Source organism: Mandrillus leucophaeus, unplaced genomic scaffold (genome assembly GCF_000951045.1).
Source record: "Mandrillus leucophaeus isolate KB7577 unplaced genomic scaffold, Mleu.le_1.0 Scaffold150, whole genome shotgun sequence".
NCBI classification, from domain to species: Eukaryota; Metazoa; Chordata; class Mammalia; order Primates; family Cercopithecidae; genus Mandrillus; species Mandrillus leucophaeus.
In genome coordinates, this window is record NW_012101477.1 from 2,778,392 (window position 1) to 2,801,665 (window position 23,274).

Consider the following 23,274-nt stretch of genomic DNA (forward strand, 5'->3'; position numbering starts at 1 on the left):
AAAAAAAATTTTTTTAATTAGCCAGGCATGTTGGTACATACCTATAGTCCCAGCTACCCAAGAGGCTGAGGTGGAAGGATCACTTGATCCCGAGAGGTCAAGGCTGCAGTGAGCTAGGATCACACCACTGAACTCCAGCCCAGACAACAGAGTGAACTCCTGTCTCAAAAAAAAAAAAACAAAAAACAAAAACAGACCTACTGCTATATGCCACAACGTGGGTGACTCTCACAGATGTTAAAAAAGCCAGACATAAAAGAAGACAAACTACAGTGTCTATTCATATGCATATACAAAACTAATCTTTAGAACTCAAAGTTAGATAGTGGCTACATTTGGAGTGGGGGAAAGGACAGAGAGAGAACATGGATGATGAAAATGCTCTATGAATTCATCTGAGTGTGTACATTTGTAAAAGTTTGTTGAAAATCTCATTTAAGATGTGTCTACTTGGCCAGGCATGGTGGCTCACTCCTGTAAGCCCAGACTTTGGGAGGTCCAGGTGGGCGGATTGCTTGAGGTCAGAACTTCAAAACCAGCCTGGCCAACGTGGTGAAACCCCATCTCTACTAAAAATACAAAAATCCACCAGGTGTCGTGGTGGGCACTAGTAATCCCAACTACTGGGGAGGCTGAGGCAGGAGGATCACTTGAACCCGTGAGGCAGAGGTTGCAGTGAGCTGAAATCACACCACTGCACTCCAGCCTGGGTAACAGGCAAGGCTTCATATCATTAAAAAAAAAAAAAAAAAGATTTGTCTGCTTTACCATACTTAAGTTACACCACAATCACAAAGGAAAAATAAATAAAGCACAGCTGGGAGACATCTGAAATGTGATTTGATCTTGATCTATGTCTCTTTTCTCACCAATCCTCAGACTAAGGGGCCAGGCAGAACAAAGCTTCCCTATGTGCCCTCTCCATCACCAGCTGGTGGCTTTGATGTGGCCTCCCCTTGGGCAGGCACCTTCACACCTCCTGGTGAGACAGGCAGTAGGTGACCTCACTGTTCATGCTGGGAAGCAGGGTCCCTCTGAGACACGTGGGCATGCTGGGTAGCTAATCAATTGCATCCCACCAAAGCTAAACTCTCTAGGCATGTTTTCATCTGTTCATGGTGTGGTGGAAGAACAAAAATGGCAGACCACCTCTGGTACAGTTAGCTTCTCCCTCGTCCTCAGCAATTCCACTCCAGCCCCAAACTTGTTCACTCCACTCAGCAAGAAAGCAGCCATGCTGAGTGTGTTGGTTCTGGGTTAAGTAGTGTCCCTCAAAAATTCATGTCTACCTGGAACCTCCAAATGTGACTTTATCTGGAAATAGGTATTTGCAGGTGTAATAAATTAAATTAAGATTAGGTCATACTGGATTGGCATGGGCTCCAATCCAATAACTGGTGTCCTTATAAGAGGAAAAAACAGGCTAGGTACAGTGGCTCGAACCTATAATCTCGGTACTTTGGGAAGCCAAGGTGGGAGGATTGCTTGAGGCTAAGTTTGAGACCAACCTGGGCAACATAGCAAGACCTCATCTCTACAAGAAATTTAAAAATTAGCCAGGCGTGATGGCCCCCACCTATAGTCCCAGCTGCTTGGGAAGCTGAGGTGGGAGGATCGCTTAAGCCCATGAGTTGGAGTCTTCAGTGATCTATAATCATGCCATTGCCTGAGTGACAGAGCAAGACCCTGTCTCAAAAAAAAAGAAAAAATCCAATAAAATAAAAATAAAAAGAGAAAATACACACACACACACAAAGAAGAATGTCATGTGGAGATAGAAGCAGAGACTAGAATCATGCTAGCAAAAGCCAAAGAATGCCTGAGCCACCAGAAGCTCACAGAGCTATGGAACAGAATCTCCTTGAGAGCCCTCAGAGGGAACCAACGCTGTGTCACCTTGATTTTAGACTTCTGGCCTTCAGAACAGAGACAGAATAAATTTCCACCATGTTAAGCCATCCAGTTTGTGAAAATTTCTCAAAGCAACCACCAGAAATGAATGTGTGTTCCCTTAGGAAAGCAGCTTAAAGCTTAAAGGACCATTGGCTGCTACAGGAGCAGGCTTCTCAGAGGTCCTACTAGGATCCTACTCCATTTTTCAAAAAGCATGTTCTGATAAACACAATTCTCAATATCTTGTTATATTTCCCGAAAAAGAAGTTGTAGCGCCCTCAGCTCCTGGGTGACTGCCCTATTGAAGCTCTCTTCTGGGAAGCCTACTGCTAGGTGTGGTGGAGCATAGCTAGGCACATAGCGGACACTCACCCCCTGTCAATTAGGAGACCCACCTGTGTGCCAAAGCACCCAGCTCAGCCTCTAACACGCTCCCTGATCACCTCTTTAACTACAGCAACCACCAGCATCAGACTGAAACTGCTGGTTGAACTACAGTAGCCACCACCATCAGACTGGATATGCTAGTTTAAGGGCAGTGCCTGGCTACTTCCCTCTGAAGGCTCTCAGTTGAAGAGGCAAGGCCAGGCTGGGCCCTGTTCTCCTCCCATTGCAGTGGCTGACACTGGGGCAGAGAGTGAGGCCACTCACAGGGTCCTTATTCTCTTGGTCTGTCCTGGTCTCCCTGATGTCCCCGTTGTAGGTGGAGGTCCGCTGATCCTCGGTTGCACTCCGCTGCTGCCACAGGATGGCCTCTCCCTCATACTCCTTTCTATACAGGTTGGTCCTGTCCGACAGGCTGGCTCGACGCACCACCTTCCTGAGAGGACAAAGTGGGTGCTGGAGGCTGCACCCAGGCACCACAGGCAGGAGCACGCACGGGGACCCTTGGCTGCCCTGCCCTGGACTCACCCACGGCTGCCTGCGCTGGATGTCCTCCGGCTCAAGGATGACTTGTGCCTCAGCTGTGACTTCATGATCACGTCATGCTTGTGTTTTAGCTCCAGCAGCAGGACCTTGAACTCTTCCTCCTCGCACAGGTCTGAAGGGGCAGAGGGGTCTGTTGTGGGGGACAGGGCCAGGACCTGTGGCCCAAGAGGGTGCTCCAGACCAGACGAGCTACCACCCCAACCCAATGAAAACTCCAAGCATCTTTTGGGGCATGCAGGGAGGGAAGCAAACAATGACAGCCTAAGTTCCTGGGCTGCAACCCAAACCTTAGAGGATTATAAGAATGGGAAACCCAGGTTCTGGGCACAGTCACAATTCCTAAGGTTCCCAGCTATGACCGAGGGATTCATGTTCCTCTTTGATAGTCTCCAAGAAGAGTCCTCAAGTCTTCACTGACAGAAGTAGTGAGGGAAATAAGCAGGTACCCCACATAGCCCAAGCAATAAATTATGCAAAGATGCTAAGAAAGCTACATACTCCTATCTATTCTACTTAACCTCTTCATCCAGCTATCTACCCACTGCTGAAAGAGCCATCTATTCAGATTCATCCTTTACCCACTCATCCACTTATTCTTCTATCTATTCATCATCCATCCACCCACCCACCCATCCAGTCAACCATACCTCATAATATCTACCCATGTACCCCTCTCATCCATCCATTCATCCATTTATCCATCTATCCCTTCATCTGTCCATCTGTCCATTCATCTACCATCCATTAATTAATCCATCTATCTATCTATACACCAATCCATCAGTCTATACAACCATATATTTATCTATTTCTCCCTCTACCCATCAAAAAATTGATAACTGTCTATTTGTACACACCAGCTGTTGTGCTGGACTCACCTATTGGCATCTCATCCATGGATGTTCTTGCACTGAGACTAGCTCCATGGGACACCAATAGCTCTGCCATCTGCATCTGAAACACAGGAAGAAGCTCAGTGTCCCCCTGCCCAGAGCTCAGAAAGCCTAGGAGGTGGAGAGAGTGCCCAAGGCCTCTTAGCATGTGATCCAAAGAATGGTGGGACAAAGTTGATTTCCAGGGAAGGCCTGCATGCTAGAGCCATGGGGGGAATCCAGACAGATGCAATGCCTGGGCCACACCAAGAAGAGGGAGAAGAAAGAGTTGGCTGTAACTCTAGAGCTGGCAGGTATCTAAGGAGGGACTAGGTGTAAGTGACAATCAGAGTTTTGTGTCTGGAAACAAATGGAGAAACTACTGGGGGCAAAAATGCTGGAAATTTTCTTATTTGGCAAATCTGATTACCATCCTATTAGAACACAACTTGTCAGCCAGGCACAGTGGTTCACGCCTGTAATCCCAGCACTTTGGGAGGTTGAGGCAGGCAGATCACCTGAGGTCAGGAGTTTGAGACCAGCCTGACCAACATGGTGATACCCCGTCTCTACTAAAAATACAAAAAAATTAGCTGGGCATGGTGGCACACGCCTGTAATCCCAGCTACTCAGGAGGCTGAGGCAGGAGAATTGCTTGAACCCAGGAAACAGAGGTTGCAGTGAACTGAGATTGCGCCACTGCACTCCACCAGCCTGGGCAACAGAGCAAGACTCTGGCTCAAAAAATTTAAAAAAAGAATAATAATAATAATTTTAAAAAAAACACAACTTGTCTCGTCCAATGTTTTTGCAAACTCCCTAGGCCTTTTCATATCCCACATATGAGCTATAGTCAACACCTTAAGCCTTAAAGTCTTATGTTCTTTGAAACCAATTGCCAGCCCAAAAAACTTGATGTTAGCAGGTTAGCCCTGTGCCGGCTTCCCCCACAGCCCTGTGGGTGAGAACTACCTGTCCCCAGAAGGCAGCTGCGTGCAGGGGCTCCCAGCCATCCCAGTCCTTCACATCCACACGTACTCCATGATCCAGGAGGAGCTCAGCTGCCCTCAGGTATCCATTGGCTCCAGCTATGTGCAGCTGGAGAAGAGGAAAGAAGTAAGCATTCCCTAGGGGATCAGTCCCACATTGAAGGTAGGCTAGCCCTTACCCCCACCCAAGCCCCACAGCATCCTTGGGGCCAATAGAATGGAATAGAATGAGATGGAAATACCAGTCACATTGCAGAGGATTATTAAGTCTGAAATATGGACCTAGAAAGAAAGGTAGAGAGCTGAATTCTTCTCCCATGTGGTTGGTCTTGGCATCCATGTGGTTAAAGCAACAGCATTTACTGAGCCCCTACTGTGCACTGAGCCCTGAAGAAGGGGTCTCTGAGGTTCAATATGGTGATTTTTAAACATGTCTACAAATTCTTTGACACAGCTTCCTTTAGAAGATGGAGCCCGACTGTTCTCACCTTGAATGTGGGCCAGATTGAGTGACTCACTTCTAACAAATAGGATATTGTGAAGTGAGTGACGATGTGTGATTTCTGAGGCTAGGGCATAAAAGGCATTGCTGCTTCTACTTTACATTGTCTTGGATCAATTACTCTAGAAGGAGGCAGCCACTATGTTGTGAGGACGCTCTAGAAGCCTCAAGGAGAGGTCCTAAGCCTCAAGGAGAGGTGAGAAACTGAGGCCTCCTGCCAACAGCCAGCACTAACTTGCCAGCCATGTGAGTGAGCCACCTTGGAAGTGGATCCTGCAGCACCAGTCAAGCCTTCAGATGAGACTGCAGCCCCAGTAGTCTCAACAATATTGCAACATCTTGATTGCAATATCATGACAGCCACCAAGCCAGAGCCACCCAGTTAAGCTGTTCCTAACTCTCTGACCCAAAGAAACCATATGAGACAATAAATATTTATTATTGTTTTAAGATGCTACATTGTGGGGTAGTTTGTCATGGAGCAATAGATAATATATCCAATAAGGGACTGTGATCCCATTCAAGGCCTTCAGTCACTGCCTGGCAGACCTCAGTTGTCATGCTTGTTCAACCTGCCCCCAAAATACATAAAGTGCTTAGCCCATAATGAACACTCAGTAAGGGATTCAAATTCTTAGAGAGTCCTAAGTGATGACCATGAGAATGAATGAGGGAGAAGGAAATAAGGCAGAAAGACATCAACTGTCCAGCCAAGATGAGAGATAGAAGTGAGAGTCCAAGGTGGTCAGCAGAAGACTGGCTAGGAGGAAGCCAGAGAGCCTCAGCGGACCTGAGGTCTGGGGCCGGAGAGTCAGAGGGACAAAGAAGGCATGGCCTCAGGAAGTGATCCTTCCGAATACAGCCCTGATGGTCAGATGCTCCCTCATCCTGGGACAAAGTTGCTTAAAGCTCTGGTCAGTGGATGGTTTTTGTTTCTTTGTTTTTTGTTTTGTTTTGTTTTCCAACTTGAAAAACCAAGGGTATGATGTGAAAATTAGTATAATTATCTGATTTATAAATGTTTGATTCTTGCCAGTTGTAGAGAATGATACCTGCTGGCCAGTACGACATTACAAACCTCAATACTTGGCTGGAAATTAAAAGGTATGAGTGGAATAGTGGCATTATTAGTAAAAATAATGGTCATTGCTAACATACATTGAGAATTTACAGACTGTGCTAAGCACTTTCACACAGAATCTCATTTAATGCTCCTAACAACACTGTGAGGAAGACGAGGAAGACACTATGATCTCCACTTTACTGGGAAGACCTGAGACCTAGTATGTGCCTGGTCCATGGGGGTGGGGCCACCCTGAGGCCAGCCCCAGCCCAGGAAGAGAAGATCCCTCTGTCTTGAAGACCCAGTAACAGCCCCAGTAGAGCTGCAATAAGAGTGGGTATGCCCTAGTGCAGCCTGACCTTGACTTCAGACAGAAACAGTCAGTCCTCCTACCTGATCCCATTCTTGAGTGCTAGGCTGAGCAGGTAATTCAAGCAGGCACCCAAGTAATAGAAATGGGCACAAAACAGATGTGAGAGCTCAGGAAGCAGGTGGAAGAAGCCCACTTATCACACCTAGGCTGCCAGGTCAGGCCTGAGGGGCGGTGAGGATACCTGGTACTGCTGAGCCCTACCTAGTGAGCTTGAGATCCCAAGACTGCTAAGTGCTTATGACCAGCATGGAACCTAAGCCTGGGACAGGGCACCCGCACCCCGATCAGCGGGGTAGGCTGCCACAGCCATGCTCTGAATTTTGATTTACAGGCTGCAGAAGTAGACCTCCCAATATTAGCCTGCAGTGTGCTCTGAGAGCCTATGAGGAGTGGCCAGGGAGGTTTTCCTAAGTCATTGACACTTGAGCTGCAAGGATGAGTGGAGTTAACCAGGCAAACTTGAGAGAGAAGAAGGTCCCATTGTTCTCTGTCTCCAGGGTCTAGTAAAGTATGTGGCACAGAGGAGATGCTCATAACTGTGTGTTGACTGGATGGATGGATAGATGGATGGATGGATGGATGGATGGATGGATGGATGGATGGATGGATGGATGGATGGTTCGATGGATGGATGGATGGAAGTCAGGGAACCCAAAGGAGAGGCTATTGCAGTAATAACAGAGGAGCTGATGAGGCAAGGCAGTGGGTGCTAGGGTGGGAGAGGAGACACTAAGGCAGAGGAATGGACAGTGCAAAGCAAGAAAGCATGGGTGAGTGGGTGAATGGTGACACCAGTCCTTAACAGAGGAGGTCATTAGAGGAGAGGGAAATAAGGAGCTTAAGATGGACACCTGAAGCTTTGGGTAAAGGAGTATCTTGGAGACAGAGCAGGTGGTGAACAGGTGGGAGCCAGGCCTCCCATCTAGGCTCCTAACTCCAAGTCCCATTTGAGAGTGGCCGGATTCTTTTTTGTTTGTTTGTTTATTAAAGACAAAGTCTTGCTCTGTCACCCAGGCTAGAGTGCACTGGTGCAATCACAGCCCAAACTCAAATTCCCGGGTGCATGTGATCCTCCCTCAGCCTCCCAAGTAGCTGGGACTACAGGTGTGAGCCACCAAGCCCAGCCCAGAGACAGGCCAGGTTCTCAAAGAGGCTGAGCCCTGCTCTGCTGACCCTCCCTATCCAGGGGCAATCCTGGCCCAAAAGGATTCTCGAGGAGGTCCAAGGTCACAGACAGGCCCCAAGGGTACAGGGTTGGTTCCCACCAGTTGCTGGCCCACTTTGGACCTAGCTGGTTTTGGTTTTGGCACTGGGCCACCTCCTCACCAGTGTGGCACCCTGGGCATCTATCCAGTCCAGGTCCTGGCCTGCTGCAATCATGCAGTGGATGTCCGCAATCATCTGCTGCTCAGGAGCTGCCCGCATCTCATTGATTTTCTCTTGGGTGATGCCTGCAGTGGGAAAGAGGGGATTTATTTAGCACCCTCAGGCCTAGGACCCCAGAGGGGAGGGGAAGGCAGACGAGGAGGCATGGTTCTTGTACCCTAGGGTACGCCAGTCAAGGGGGCATGCAGACATGCCCATAGATCATTGTCTTCAGGCCTGATGAGCATAGGCACCATGCACTGGCCCACAGAGCAAGGGCATTCCTGCCTGGCACCCACTAGGCACTGGATTCATGTCAGCTGCTTTGCATATGCTGTTCTTCTACCCGAAAGTCCCTACCATCCACCTACACACCTCCAACTGCTCAGATGGCTGCCTCTGTCTTGTTCTTTAGGTCCTGGACTGGATCATCTCCTAAACTGGCCTCTACTGACCGCCCTATCTGACCAGGGTCTCTGTTAGTTTCCTTCGTCTTAACCACAGTTGTGTCTGTAGCACCTGGCACAATGCTCAATCAATTTTAGTTGCAGAATGACTGAATAAATGAATGTATTACTTTCAAGTGGAGAGCTGAGTCAGTTGAGGTAGGGGGCGCAGAGACACATTGTATAGCCCGAATCCCATTCCTGTCTAAAAAGTGTGTTACTGACAGCTACGAATAGTATTTAACGAGAGGATGACACGCTCCATAAAAAGATGCATTAGACCAAGCACTCTTCGATCGAGTTCAGGAGAGGTCTACAAAAGGAGGAAATAAAATCACATGTTTATTTTGACTAAGCTTTAAATGAAATTTAGCATTCCCTACCATTAGAACGTAAGCAAAACCCACAGTACTGCTAGCAGTGCTTGTGACTTTGTTACCAACAGATACTATAGCTATTTTCATATCCTGTTATCTTATTGTTTAATGAATTAATGAAGTTTCTATCTAACACATTGAAAAATATTTTGGTAGTTATGCTTTAATATAATTGGCTTCCTTTATAATCCTATAATTTTATAACTATTTAAAAACATTATTCTAGACAGGCACGGGGGCTCACACCTGTAATCTCAACACTTTGGGAGGCTGAGGCAGGCAGATCACCTGAGGTCAGGAGTTCGAGACCAGCCTGGCCAACATGGTGAAACCCTGCTCTACTAAAAATACAAAAATTAGCTGGGCATCATGGCGCACGCCTGTAATCCCAGCTACTTGGGAGGCTGAGGCAAGTGAATCACTTGAACCTGGGAGGCAGAGGGTGCAGTGAGCCGAGATTGTGCCATTGCACTCTAGCCTGGGGGACACAGCAAGACTCCATCTCAAAAAAATAAAAACATTATTCTGAGAAGGGGTCCATAGAGTCACCAGATTGGCACAAAAAATGGTTAAGAATCTCCATGGGAGATGAATAGGAAGAGCTGGGTGCAGGGAACAGGAGATTCAATCATGGTTACTGTGGCTCTATGGGAGACACGAGGGCAGGGCCAGGGCAGGACTGCAGCTGCAGCTGAGGATCTGGGGTGTGTGACATATTTCCAAGGAGGTGGCACTTCAGAGGCCTGTCTGTGGGGTGCTGGGGGCATGCAGGTCTCTCATTGCTGCATTTGTTTCCTCTCTGAACCTCATTTGTGAGTTAAGAACAGCCCACATCTTGTTTATCTGGGCCCCTGGCAGCTAGTGTGGTGCCTGGCACAGAGCAGGCACCCTCCAGTGTTCTTGACTTTATTATTGTCCCACATAGAAATATATCTTTACGGTGAATGTTTATTGAATCAAATTGTCACAGCTGATGAACACAAGGCCAGCTGTGGCCATCTGCGTGTGTGGGTGACACAAATGAGATCAATACCCGCCTTCTGCGCAGCACATTTTCCAGGGTCCTCTCACGTCCTGCTCTTGACAATCACACAGATAAGGATACGAATGAGGACCCATCCTATTCACTGAGCGCGGCGCACAAGGCAGGCCGATGAGTAGCTAATCTGTTCGCCTGTACTGATTTAAGAGACGCTCTCTGCAACTCTGTGCTGTGCTCACTTCATAGCGGGCTGCCCTCCCTTACCCTGGTATGCCATGCAGGTCTCGATGACATCCAGGGTGGGTTCATCCTCGCAGAGGTCATATGGCATGTTCCCATCCGAGTTGACAGCAAGCAAGTCGGCCCCACTGCAGAGAAAGAGGCAGGGTGAGGGCCAAGTAGGTGTGGCTAGGATTGGTCTAGCTGCCTCTGCCCTCTGGCCTCTCACCTGCAATCCTACTGTACAACCCGGCACTCAAAACCCTACCAAGGTGTACCCCAGCAAGATGATCCTTGGATCTGCCTGACACACAGTCCAAGAGCACGACGGCTGCAGGATCCCAGGGCCCTAGGTGGGAAGAGACCAAAGTCCCAGGACAGCTATCCCAGGAGACCTCCCTAAGCCTTTCACTCTGTTGAACCAGCAGGCAGGGACTTAGGGACAGATATAAAAGTCCTCCTGGTGACAATAACAAAAATCGCATGAATGGCAGCAGCACCACTTACCAGGCACTTGCTTAGAGCCAAGCCTGATCTAAGCCCCTTTTGCAGGCATCCTTTTATTTAACCCTCATAATAGCTCAGGTTAATATTGTTGGCCCCATCTCACGCAAGGGGAAACAAAGACTCACACATGACTGGGCACAGTGGCTCATGCCTGTAATCCCAGCACTTTGGGAGGCCGAGGGGGGTGGATCATCTGAGGTCAGGAGTTCGAGACCAGCCTAGCCAACATAGTGAAACCCTGTCTCTACTACAAACACAAAAATTAACGGGGTGTGGTGGTGGGAGCCTGTAATCCCAGCTATTCAGGAGGCTGAGACATAAGAATTGCTTGAATCCGGGAGGCGGAGGTTGCAGTGAGCCAAGATCACGCCACTGCACTCCAGCCTGGGCGATAGAGCAAGACTCGGTCTAAAAAACAACAACAACAAAAAGACTCAGACAGGTTCGGTCACTTGTCTAAGGTCACACAGCTTGGATACAGTAGAGTCCAGACTTAAACTTCTCATATTAGTTCTTTTTACTTCTCCATGTTCTATTTCATTTTTTGCCCATATGCAGAAACACCCTCAGTTACATTCCACCTCCTCCAAGTCCCTACTCAAAAGGCTGATAGGACAGAGGTAGAAGAATGGAGACTTGGGACTCCCTGGAAGAATTTGCCCTTTGGGCCAGTGGTTTCTGAGAATGGCCCTGGATGCCCTGTGGCAGAACTACCTGCGGACCATGGGAATAAAATGCAGCATTTTGGGTGGGCTTCACTCCAGCCCTCCTGAAAAAGTCCTTGGGTTAGGGCATGGGAATCTGTGTTTTAAACCCATGCCCCAGGTGATTGTAATACCGATCAGCTTTGGGACCCACTGACCCAGGCTGGCACCACTTTCCTTGTCCTCTTGGCACCATCACTGATCAGGCTGTGACTGCCTGAAGCTCCTAGCAGAATTAACCATACTCAGGTTCCCATCAGAGATGTAGGCATGGGCCACCATCCAGTCCTGTGGCCTAACAGCCCTCCACTGTGACTTCTCTGAGCTCTTGTACGCCCCAGAGCAAGTTCATCCAGCTCTCTGAGCTGGGGCAGCAGTACTGTCATCTCCATCCCCGCGGGAGCCAATGATGGGCTCCTGCTGCTCTGCCAAGACCAGTGCAAAAGGCTACCTGCCCTTGGCCACTCTCTCTGACTCCCTGCCCTCAGATGATCAGTCCCCTGGTCTGGCTCTGTCTCAACTCTGGTACTTAAACCCCCTGGCTTTCTTCCTGGCTCCCCAGGACTTCTGCATCCCTGTGTGCCCAGTGCCTAACTCTGAGTAATACCAATTATTATTTAGGTTGGTGCAAAAGTAATTGTGGTTCTTGCTATTCTTTTAAGAATCACAATGATTTTGTTGTTGTTGTTGTTGTTGTTGTTGTTGTTGTTGTTTTGAGACAAGGTCTTGCTCCATCACCCAGGCTGGTATGTAGTGGCTCGAACTCAGCTCACTGCAACCTCTGCCTCTCAGGTTCAAGCAATTCTCCTGCCTAAGCCTCTTGAGTAGCTGGAATTACAGGCATGCACCACCACGCTCAGCTAATTTTTTAATTTTTAGGAGACACAGGGCTTCACTATGTTGGCCAGGCTGGTCTCGAACTCCTGGCCTCAAGTGGTCTGTCCACCTCGGCTTCCCAAAGTGCTGGGATTACAGGTGTCAACCACCACGCCCAGCTCTTCAGTGATTTTTTTTGCAGACTAGAATAGCTTATTCTAAAATTCATAGGGAATCTCAAGGAACCTGAATAGCCAACATAACCCTGAAAAAGAAGAACGAAGCTGGCGGACTCACATTTCCTGATTTCAAAACGAACTCCAAAACTCTAGCATCAAAACAGTGTGGGACTGGCATAAAGACAAATATACAGACCAATAAAATATAATAGAGTCTAGAAACAAACCCTCACATATACAGTTAAATGATTTCAGACAGGGTACCAAGGCCATTCAATGGAGAAAAGACCAATCATCTTTCCAACAGATGGCATAGGAAAATTGGATATCCATATGCAAAAGAATGAAGTAGGTCCTTACCCAATATCATATATAAGATTTAAATCAAACTGGATCCATGACCTAAATGAAAGACTTAAAACTGTAAAACTCTTAGGAGAAAACATAGAACAAAAGCTCCACGACAGTGGATTTGGCAGTGATTTCTTGGATATGATATCAAAGGCACAGGCAACAAAAGGAAAAGTAGATAAATTGGACTTTGTGAAAATTTAAAAATTTTGTGCAGCAAAAGCCACAACCAACAGAGTTAAAAAGACAACCCATAGAATGGGAGAAAACATTACATCTATCTGATAAGGGATTCATCTCCAGAATACATAGAGAAATCCTAAAATTCAATGACAAAAACCCAACCCAATTCAAACATGGACAAAGGACTTGAATAGACATTTCTCCAAAGAAGATATACAGATGGACAATGTGCACATGAAAAGATGCTCAACATCACTCATCAATAGAAAAATACAAATCAAAACCACAGTGAGAGACCACCTCACACCTACTAGTATGGCTAATAACAAAAAAGAAAAAGCAGAAAATAGTAAGTGTTGGCAAGGATATGGATAAACTAGAACCCTTGTGTACTGTTGGTGGGAATGTAAAATGTTGTGGAAAACAGTATAGCAGCTCCTTAAAAAATTTAAAATAGCATTACCATACGATCCAGCAATTCCACTTCTGGGTGTATAACCAAAGGAACTGGAATCAGGGTTTCAAGAGATATTTGTACACCCATGTTCATCACAGCATGATTCACAATAACTAAAACATGGAGGCAACCCAGGTGTCCATCAACAAACAGATGCATAAGTGAAACATGGTATAGACATACAACGGAGTACATTCAGCCTTAAAAAGGAAGGAAACTCGGACACATACTACAACATAGATGAACCTTGAGGACATTATGCTAAGTGAAATATGCCAGCCAAAAAAAGACAAATACTATATGAATCCACTTCTTGTTTTTTTGAGATGGAGTCTCACTACATCGCCCAGGCTGGATTGCAGTGGTACAATCTCGGCTCACTGCAACCTCAGTCTCCTGGATTCAAGCGATTCTCCTGCCTCAGCCTCCCGAGTAGCTGGGATTACAGACGTGAGCCACTATGCCCAGCTGAATCCACTATTTATTTATTTATTTATTTATTTATTTATTTATTTATTTATTTTTTGAGGTTGAGTCTTGCTCTTGTTGCCCAAGCTGGAGTGCAATGGCGTGATCTTAGCTCATTGCAACCTCCATCTCCTGGGTTCAAGTGATTCTCCTGCCTGGGCCTGCCAAGTAGCTGGGATTACAGGCATGCGCCACCATACCCAGCTAATTTTGTATTTTTAGCAGAGATGGGACTTCACCATGTTGGTCAGGCTGGTCTCGAACTCCTGACCTCAGGTGATCCGCCTGCCTCAGCCTCCCAAAGTGCTGAAATGACAAGCGTGAACCACGGCGTCTGGCCTTTCCGAATCCACTTCCATAAAGTGCTTACGGTAGTCAAATTCATAGAGACAGAAAGTAGAATGGTGGTTGCCAGGAACCAGGGGTGGGCAGGGAATGGGAATTACTGTTTAATAGGTACAGAGTTTCAGTTTTGCAAGATGAAAGTCGTTCTGAAGATGGAGGGGGTGATGGCTGCACAACAGTATGAATGTACTTAACACCACTAACCTGCACACTTAAAATGGGTAAGGCGGTATTTTATGTTATATGTGTTTTATCACTAAAAAAAATTAGGGAGAAAGACAGCATGAAAGGAGAAGAGAGAAAACAAAAAGAGACTGGAAAATACAGAGCAAGACCAAGAGTGAAGGACAGACAGAGACAGAAGAAGAAAATAACAGGCACACAGAGATGGGGAGAGTAAGGGGGAACTGAGGGGAGGAGAGGGCAAGAGGTAGAAGCAGAGAGAGAGAGATGAAGAGAGGATGCGAGGAGAAAGAAAGTGACAAGCACTAAGAGATACTGAGAAAGAGTGACAGAGAGAGAGAAAAAAAGAGGAGAGGAAGAAAGAAAAGCAAAAAAGGAGGGAAGGAGGAAGGGAAGAAAGAAGAAAGGAAGGGAGGGAGGCAGGTAGGGAAAAGAAAGGAAGGGAGAGATGGAGGGACAAAAGGAGAGGAGGAAGTGGGGGAAGAAAGAAGAAAGGGAGGAAGGGAGGGAAGAAAGAAGAAAGAGAGGAAGGGAGGGAGGAAAGAAGAAAGGAAGGGAGGGAGGAAGAAAGAAGGAAAGGAGGGAGGAAGGGAAGAAAGAAGGAAGGGAGGGAAGAAAGAAGGAAGGGAGGGAAGAAAGAAGGAAGGGAGGGAAGAAAGAAGAAAGGGAGGAAGGGAGGGAAGAAGGAAGGGAGGAAGGGAGAGAAGAAAAAAGGAAGAGAGGGAAGAAAGAAGGAAGGGAGGAAGTGAGGGAAGAAAAAGGAAAGGGAGGGGGGAAGGAAAAAAGAAGGGAGGAAGGGAGAGAGGGAAGAAAGAAGAAATGGAGGGAGGGAAGAAAGAAGGAAGGGAGGAAGGGAGGGAAGAAGGAAGAAAGGAGGGAGGGAGGGAAGAAAGAAGGAAGGGAGGAAGTGAGGGGAGAAAGAAGGAAGTTGGAAAAAGACACGAGGTGGAGGGAGGCTGCTCTGGGGCAGGGAGGGGCACGTACTACTGAACGAGGATCTTCACCAGGTTGATGTGGCCGCAGGTGGCTGCAGCATGGAGGGGTGTCCACAGCTCATTGTCCTTGGCGTTCACGTTGGCACCATGGGAGAGGAGCAGCTTGACAATTTCCTCAAAGTTGTCGATGCAGCACTGGGAGGGACACACAGGCAGAGTCAGCTCCAGGCAGGACCCTGGGCCCTGGTCAGGACATGCCAGGTTCCCCCTGGAGGCCATGAGGAAGACTGTGGAAGGCCTAAGTTTGAATCCAGCTCCATGATGTTCACACTGTAAGCATTGCCCTTGACCTTGAGCAAGCCACTTAACCTCTCTGGGCCTCAGTCTCCTTGTGAGCAAAAATGAAGTAAATAATATATAAGATAAAAATATACAGGTAAAAAACACTCTGTCAGCTATAACGTGCTTTGCAAGTATCACTGAAATGGGACAAAATTTTGAATGAGATTTTAAAACTTTTTTTTAATCCCAGAAGGCTTTCTCCAAACAAAATTGTATGGAGAACTCTCACTTAGATGACCAGTAAATCCAAGCAGGATTGCTTGGGTTGAGGCAGGGGTGTGTGTGTGTTGCGGGGGCGGGGTGTCCCCTTTCCCAGCAGTGGCCTCCAAAGTGGTTTCAAGATCATAGCTTGAAACCTCTGACTTAGGAACCTCTGACCCAGTAGCTCAGATCTTGGGGAAGCCTTCAAGTAACCAAGACTCCCCTCGAAAGAATCCAGCTCCACGTGAGTGTTCCACGGGGTCCTGATAGCCCCTGCGAGGAGACAGCCATGTTTGTGCTCCTGCCTGTATGCTGCAGGATTGTGCACCGGGCAGTCCGGGTAAGAGGGAAGGGCCGGCCGGGCGCGGTGCCTCACGCCTGTAATCCCAGCACTTTGGGAGGCCGAGACGGGCGGATCACGAGGTCAGGAGATCCAGACCATCCTGGCTAACACGGTGAAACCCCGTCTCTACTAAAAATACATTTAAAAAAATGAGCCGGGAGCAGTGGCGGGCCAGCTACACAGGAGGCTGAGGCAGGAGAATGGTGTGAACCCGGGAGGCGGAGTTTGCAGTGAGTGGAGATCGCACCACTGCACTCCAGCCTGGGCGACAGAGCAAGACTCCGTCTCAAAAAAAAAAAAAAAAAAAAAAGGGGAAGGGCCAGCAGCCTGCAGCCTCCTAGAGAGAACACAGGCTCCAACACAGGTAGCCCCCAGACTCCAGGGATAGAGAGGAAAAGATCCCAGGGAGACAGAGGGGTGTCAAGCTAGGCGCCAGGGTGGGAGAGGCTGGGAGAGAGGAGAAAGACAGGGAGCCACTTTACAGACTGCAGGAGGAAACTCTTCCCTAGAGGTGACTTCTGCGGAAGCCAGCAGGGGACACAGCAGGGCTCAAAGGCTCAGCCCTGCCCATCCAGATAAAGGCTTGGGACTTGGTCCTCAGTGCAATGGGAGACACTGAGTTACGCTAAGAAGGGGAGCAGGATCAGACTTGCTTTTAAAAACAACAGCTCCTCTGATTGCACGTGGAGAACAGATTGTGTGTGTGCGCGTGCACGCCCACACACATGTGTGCACGTTGGGAGGGGACAGCGAGGAGCTGTGTTGAAGTCACCCGGCTAAGAGATGATGGTGGCCTGGCCTCCAGAAACGACCGCGGGGATAGAGAGAAGAGTCCAGATGCCAGCAGAAGGAGCAGGAGCAGCTGTGGAAGCCCACGGCCCCAGGTGGGTGTGGGCGTGGGTGTAGGCGTGGGTTGGGGCGGCACCACAGCCCCACCCCTATCCCCAGGGAAGCCAGGGCTCAGCGCCAGGACATGTGGGAAAGGAGCAGCCGTTTGCACAGATGGCGCCAGAGACCCAGGTTCTTTCTGCGCCAGCCAGTCTTTGCGGGGCGGGGGGGCGGGGGGACGGTGGCTAGGTCTGAGGACATCTCTCCGGACAGGCAGGGAAAGACGTGACTCTGTAGCGGCTGGGTGCTGCCTCAGGTGGGCGGGAGAACCACGCAGCAGCACGGCGCGGCCGGCAGAGGGCGCCAAAGGCAACGAAGCGAGGCTGTGGTGGAAGGTGAACATCTCCAGGCCTTCACTGGGAGATGCCACTGAGAAGCCCCTGGGGTCAGGGGCAAGAGGGCCAGAAATCCAACCCCTGGAGACTGCAGGAAACATAGAGGGTGGAGTGGAAGCCTCAGGTTGAAGCGGGAGGGGACTGTGTGCCCAGAATGGCAGAGTCTTGTGAGACAATGTCCAGGGGCTGGACCAGTCTATACCTGGGAGACCCAGCTTGAGTAAGGGCTGCGTTGGGGGCTGGGTGCAGGGGCGCACATGGAGTAGGTGGTAGCTGGTGGAGTGGGCGGGCCTCCTCCTCTGCGGTGGCTGAGGTGGGAAATGGCACCTGGCAGTCAGTCGCCTCCTCCCACCTCCTCCCACCTCCTCCCTTCCCACCTTCAATCTATCACCAGGTATGAATCTCACATCTCCTAAATTGCTGTCCCCACCCTCTGCCCTGGATGAAGTTTCATCATCTCTCTCTACCTCCCTGTCACTCTCCTTCCTAACACCCTCGACCAGAGAGAGCTTCTTCATTAATCTAATCATGTTGCTCTGCATTTACAAACCTCTGAGGGCTCCCTGTTGCCAAGAGAAGAAAATCCACACTCCTTTGCCAGGCATGGGCAGTTCTTCTTAATGTGCCCCCATCTCCTTTGTTGCACTGGAGCAACAGCGACAATAGCAGTGATAACAATAACAACAGCCCCGGCAACAACAGTAATAACATGTCACATCACATTGTCAATAACAATGTCAAATACTTTTTGAGGGCTTACAAGAGTCAAGCAGCTTGCTAAGCTTTGGCCATGCATTGCCTCATTTAATCTTCAAAAAAAAGGAGGATTGCTTTTTTTACAGATGGGGAAATGGCCTCTTTTATAGATGGGGAAACTGGCTCAAGGAGACCTGGTGGCACAATGTCACACGGAGTAAGAAATGAATTGAAATCCAAGCAGTCTAACTCCAAAGGCCCTGTTCTTAACCTTCTCAGTCTCACCACCTGCACCTCTCCCTGAGGCTCCCTGCACTCTAATTGTGCCACACAGAACCCTCTAGACTCCAAACTTGAAATGCTGAGCCCCTTTCTCAAGGCTTTGCACATGCTATTCCCTTGGCTTTGAATGTTCTGCCTTACCCTTTTCTAGCTAGCAAGCTCCTACTCATCCTTCAAGACCCAACTCAGATATCCCTTCCTCTTAGAAGCCTTTCTCAGTTCCCCTTTGGGTCAAGTCTTCGGTTCCCAGCTTTAAGCTGCCTCTGTGCAAGGGCTGACCACACTGCATTACCTCTATTATGATTTATGTGCCTGTGGCCACAGCACACTCTGAATTCTGAGAGCAGGGACTCTGCCTAACTTACTTCTGGGGCCCTGTCCCCAGAAGATACCTGGCATGGAGTGGGTACACAATAGGTACTTGTTGAAAAAATAAATGGAAGCCCACAGGCTGATGAGGGTGGATGTCTCCCTGAAAGGGATCTCAACATGGGGCCCAAGGCAAAGGTGGTGGTTGGGGTGGGGTGTGGGTTTCAGCTGGTCAGCCATGAGCTTCATGCAGCTAAACTCGGAGCCTGGTGAGTTCCCGCCTCCCTGACCATGCATCCCCAGGGGCCTAGGAACCCACAGGAGAAACTGGTCCTGAGAAAGCAATGTGACCAACAAGGAAGAAGCACTATGTGAGGTGGCGGGAACCCCAAGCTAAAAAAAGGGCGCCACTCGAGAGTTCATTGCATAGGAATGGCAACTCAAGGGGAGACCTGGGGCTCAGAGAATTGCAGCTGTGGTGTCCACAGAGCAGTTAAGACTACCTTGTTTCAAATCCTGGCTTCAACACTCAATCACTGTTTGGCCTTCGACAAGATTTCACCTCCCCAAGCTGCATGGTATAATACGACAGCCACTGTTTCTTTAAATCCAGTAAAATTAAATAAAATTCAAAATCCATTTCCTCAGTCACATCAGCCACATTTCGAGTGCTGGAGATCTGCATGTGGCTGGTGGCTACTGTACTGTGCACTGCAGAAACACAGAACATTTCCATCATTGTAGAAAGTTCTATTGAATAGGCTGCCTCAGTTTCCTCAGTCATAAAATAGGGATGATAATTCTTTTTTTTTTTTTTTTTTTTTGAGACAGCGTCTCACTCTGTCACCCAGGCTAGAAGGCAGTGGCATGATCTTGGCTCACTACAACCTCTACTTCCCAGGTTCAAGCAAATCTCCATACCTCAGCCTCCCTAGTAGCTAGGATTACAAACACCCGCCACCACACCCGGCTAATTTTTGTATTTTTAGTAAAGACAGGGTTTTGCCATGTTGGCCAGGCTGGTCTTGAACTCCTGATCTCAGGTGATCTGCCTGCCTTGGCCTCCCAAAGTGCCAGGATTACAGGCATGAGCCACCATGCCCGGCCTGGGGATGATAATATTTCTGAGGTTTGTTGTAAGGATCAAAATGAAATATATAACTGAAGTAATTTGCAGATAAGTGGTCACATGATACATTTTAATAATAATAACTTTTAATAAATAATAATAGATAATATTTATCCAGTATTGAGCACTGCTTAAAGGAGTTTTACGTGTGTTCATTTCATCCTCACAACCACCCAATGAGATGGGTACTTGTTATTCCTCTTTTAGAGATGAGGAAACTGAGGCACAGAGAGCTTAAGTAACTTCCCCACAGTCACACAGCTAGTGGGTGACAGTTCTGGGCCACAAGTCTGACTCTCAGTCCTGACGTCCTCACCTTTCTGGCACGCAGTAGGAAGTAGCCTACACATTTGGTCCTCATGCCCATGGCTGGTGGGTGCTACCCAGCCTTGGAAATTGGCATTTGGGTCTCCACTTCAGGGCAAGCTACAGCAGCCACCTGCTCTCCGCTCCCTGGTGGAGTCCCAGGCCCTCTAGAGTTCATGGAGCTGGGAGTCTGGGAGTTTCCAAGGGCAGATGGAGACGGGGTACTGAGGCAGCTGCCTCAGAGTGGATGCCTGAGGCCCTGTGAGAGAGAAGTCAAGAGGACACACAGCGACCTGCCCCTGGGGCCTGTGGGCAGGGCGTGGCCAGTCTCTGTCCATCCCACCCCGGCCCTTGCATGGAGGTGGAGAGGCCCTCACCAGCCCAGGGTTCTGGCTGCCTGGCCTCTCACTCAAGTCCATCTACTTAGAAACTCGGGCACAGAGAGGCTCTGGTGTGTTCATGCATTCATTCAGCATGCACATATTGAGTACCTGCTGCATGCCAGCATGGGGAAAGATGCTAGGACACACCCATAAGCAAGAGGCATGAGCTGTGCCCTCGGGCAGCTCAGCGTCTGAGTAGGGGAGAAGTCAGCATCAAATGATGACATCAATGGCTACAATGACTAATTACAAAGGAAGAGGGCCTTCAGAAGACAAAGGGTATGTCCGTCACAGCACAGCTCTGAAGCTCTTGCTGTGGAGGGCAGCTAATGGGTGAAAGCACCAAGTGCTGTGGGAAGTGTGGTGGGGAGGAGCGCTGTGGGTCCAAGGACTTGAGAAGTTGTGTAGCTGGAGCCCCGAGAGCCAGGAGGCTTGGAAGATCGGGTGCGAGCCCCGCCTCGTGCGGCCTTGTGCACTGTGGCAGAGTTTGTTTTTATCCCCTCCATTATAGGAAGACATCAGAGAACTTTGAGTAACACGAAGAGCGTTTTGGCTTCAGCATCCCCATGGCTGCTGTGTGGAGACAGAATTATGGCAGAGCCAGACTGAATGCTGGGGACCAGTTACGAGGCTGTAGCAGCATCCATGTGAAAGGTGACAGCCGGAGCAGCCGTCCCCAGCAAGGAGGACTGGACCCATCCCTCTGCCTTGGAAAGGACATGTCATGATAGCACATGGCTCAAGGCCATAAATCAAGATCATGTGACCTTGGGCAGGTCACATAAGTCCCGCCAACTGCCTCTGTCACCAGGGTGGATGGGATGTCCTGATTAAGTGTGAATGTGCTTCGTACACTGTCAAGCTCCAAACACACTTGCTTTCATGGGTAGGAGGGGTGCAGTGAACAAAGGCTCCCTGTCAACAGAGCCTGCATGTGCAGGCGCGTCTGCGCGCACACAGGGCTCTGTAGGATGGCAGTAACAGACACGCGTGTCTCCAAAGCAGACAAGAGCCTTTCAGATGGGCCAGCTGCAGCTCCTCCTCCCTCCCTCATTCCCTCCTCCCTGAGAGTTCTGAGCAGGAAAGTGCCAAGAAACAGGGTACCTGTCCAGGTGAGGAGCAGGGAGCCCGGGAGCCCCAACGAGCCCAGCCTTACCTGGTGTAGGGCTGTGAGTCCGTCCTCATTGCACAAATCAGGGCTGACCTTATTCTTCAGGAAGTAGCGTACTGCAATAGGAGGGTACAGGAGTGAGCTTCCCGTTGCACACTGGGTGTGCAGGCATGCAGGGGCCTGGGTAAGACCCACTCTCCCCCAGGCCCATGAGGAATGTAGTAACACCTCCCCATTTTACAGATGAGACAACTGAGGCCCAGAATTTCCAAGAGGTGGATGCCACTGCCTGTCTTATTATGGATAACAATAACAAGAACTAACAATTTTTCAGTACTTCCTGTATGCCAGGCACTGAGCTAAGCAATTTACATTTGTTGTCCAGAGGGTGCGCATTCTAGTCATTGAAAGCATACACTCTGGAGGTTCAAATTTGGGCACCATTCTCATTGGCTGTGCAACCTCGGTCAAGACACTACCTTCTCTGTGCCTCAGTTTTCTCATCTGCAAAATGGGGATGATGTTCATCCTCCTCACGGTGACAGTGTGAGTGGTCATCGAGGTGAGCCATGCCGGGGACTCAGCACAGTGGCCTGCATGTGGTTTGGGAGTGAACTCCTGCTCTGGCAGCTGTGGTGATTTTTATTAAAACTGTGGGTACCCACAGCAGGTAATGGCTCACCTACGGGTATCAAATGCCCCTTCTTTGGCCCTACTGAGCCCTGAGGAAGGAGGGTAGCAGAGGTTTTAACCATCCCCAATCCCTAGAATTTTGTCTAGGGGTGTGTGTGTGTGTGTGTGTGTGTGTGTGTGTGTGTTTTCAGGGATTCTGGGTGGACAGGGAGGCCACAGTGAACAGCACCGACAGCCTGGAATCCCTCTTGCTTAGGATAAGCCCCCTCCCCTTATCACTGTGACCCTCCTCCCTTCTCCTCTGCCCGCCACCATTCAGGCCCTAATTCTCCCGTGAACCCAAGTGCAAAGGGAGAGAAGAGAGGAGCTCACCCAGCAGCCCTGCAGGCCCCTTCCCCGGCTTGGCAACTGGGACCCCAGCTCTGGCTTTAGCAGGGTGATCTGAGGCCTTCCAGCTTTGCCTCTCCCCATGGATGAGGAGTCTAGGGGGCCAGTGGGATGAGTCCACTAGAGCCCCTGGCTCCCCTTCCAGGCCACACCTCTACTGTTCCTGTCCAAATGGCTCCGAGCCTGCTTGCAGGGCCTCATTAGGATCTTCCCTGGATCCAGTTTCCCAAAGGTAGACTGTGCAGTTACTGGGCAAGCGGACTTCTAGGCCAGAGGGGTGAACAGAGTGTGGCCGTTTGTGGGGCAAGTGGACGAACTTGAATAAGCAAGCTGGCTTGTGTGGGTGGCCCTCGTGCCATCGTGCTGATGAAGCCAGGCGTGGAGGCCCAGGCACTGCAGATAGGATACATAGGCTGGCCCTGAGCCCTCTGAGCCTCCTCCCACCCCCAGCCAAGTCTGGCTCCCTGTGAAACAGAAGCCAAAGTCCACACCCCCTAATCCCCACCGCAGACACTATCTCCACACTACGGTTCACGCCACAGGGCAGGGTTGAGGTGGCTTCCTCGTTGATTTGTGCTGTGGGGAAACAAATTAGAAGTGAGCCGGGCAGGGTGGAGAGAAGGCTATCCCTTCCGCAGGACAAAAAACCCAGTCAGCAACTCCAGGGGGTACAGGGGAAAAAGACGCTGGCAGGCAAGGGAGGAGTCCTTAAGGGCTCAGGAGCAGTGAATGGGGTGGGGGTACAGCCCCTCAGCTCCATCCTCATGAGGCCCAGTTCCCAAACCACAGT

The 23,274-nt window shown here is 49.4% G+C and overlaps 1 protein-coding gene across 2 annotated transcripts in view; it reads right to left on the reverse strand.

Annotated features, from left to right (window-relative positions):
* Positions 1 to 23,274, reverse strand: part of PPP1R16B (protein phosphatase 1, regulatory subunit 16B) — a 121,080-nt gene that overhangs the window by 13,180 nt on the left and 84,626 nt on the right. The window contains exons 3-10 of one of the 2 annotated variants that reach the window (XM_011974967.1): positions 21,510 to 21,580; positions 15,189 to 15,334; positions 10,057 to 10,160; positions 7,949 to 8,073; positions 4,668 to 4,793; positions 3,702 to 3,777; positions 2,806 to 2,935; positions 2,545 to 2,713 (exon numbers count right to left, since the gene is read on the reverse strand). In XM_011974967.1, coding sequence (XP_011830357.1) covers positions 2,545 to 2,713; positions 2,806 to 2,935; positions 3,702 to 3,777; positions 4,668 to 4,793; positions 7,949 to 8,073; positions 10,057 to 10,160; positions 15,189 to 15,334; positions 21,510 to 21,580 — 947 coding nt within the window. The remainder of the gene's footprint in view (positions 1 to 2,544; positions 2,714 to 2,805; positions 2,936 to 3,701; positions 3,778 to 4,667; positions 4,794 to 7,948; positions 8,074 to 10,056; positions 10,161 to 15,188; positions 15,335 to 21,509; positions 21,581 to 23,274) is intronic. The other variant, XM_011974968.1, reaches the window with a different exon arrangement.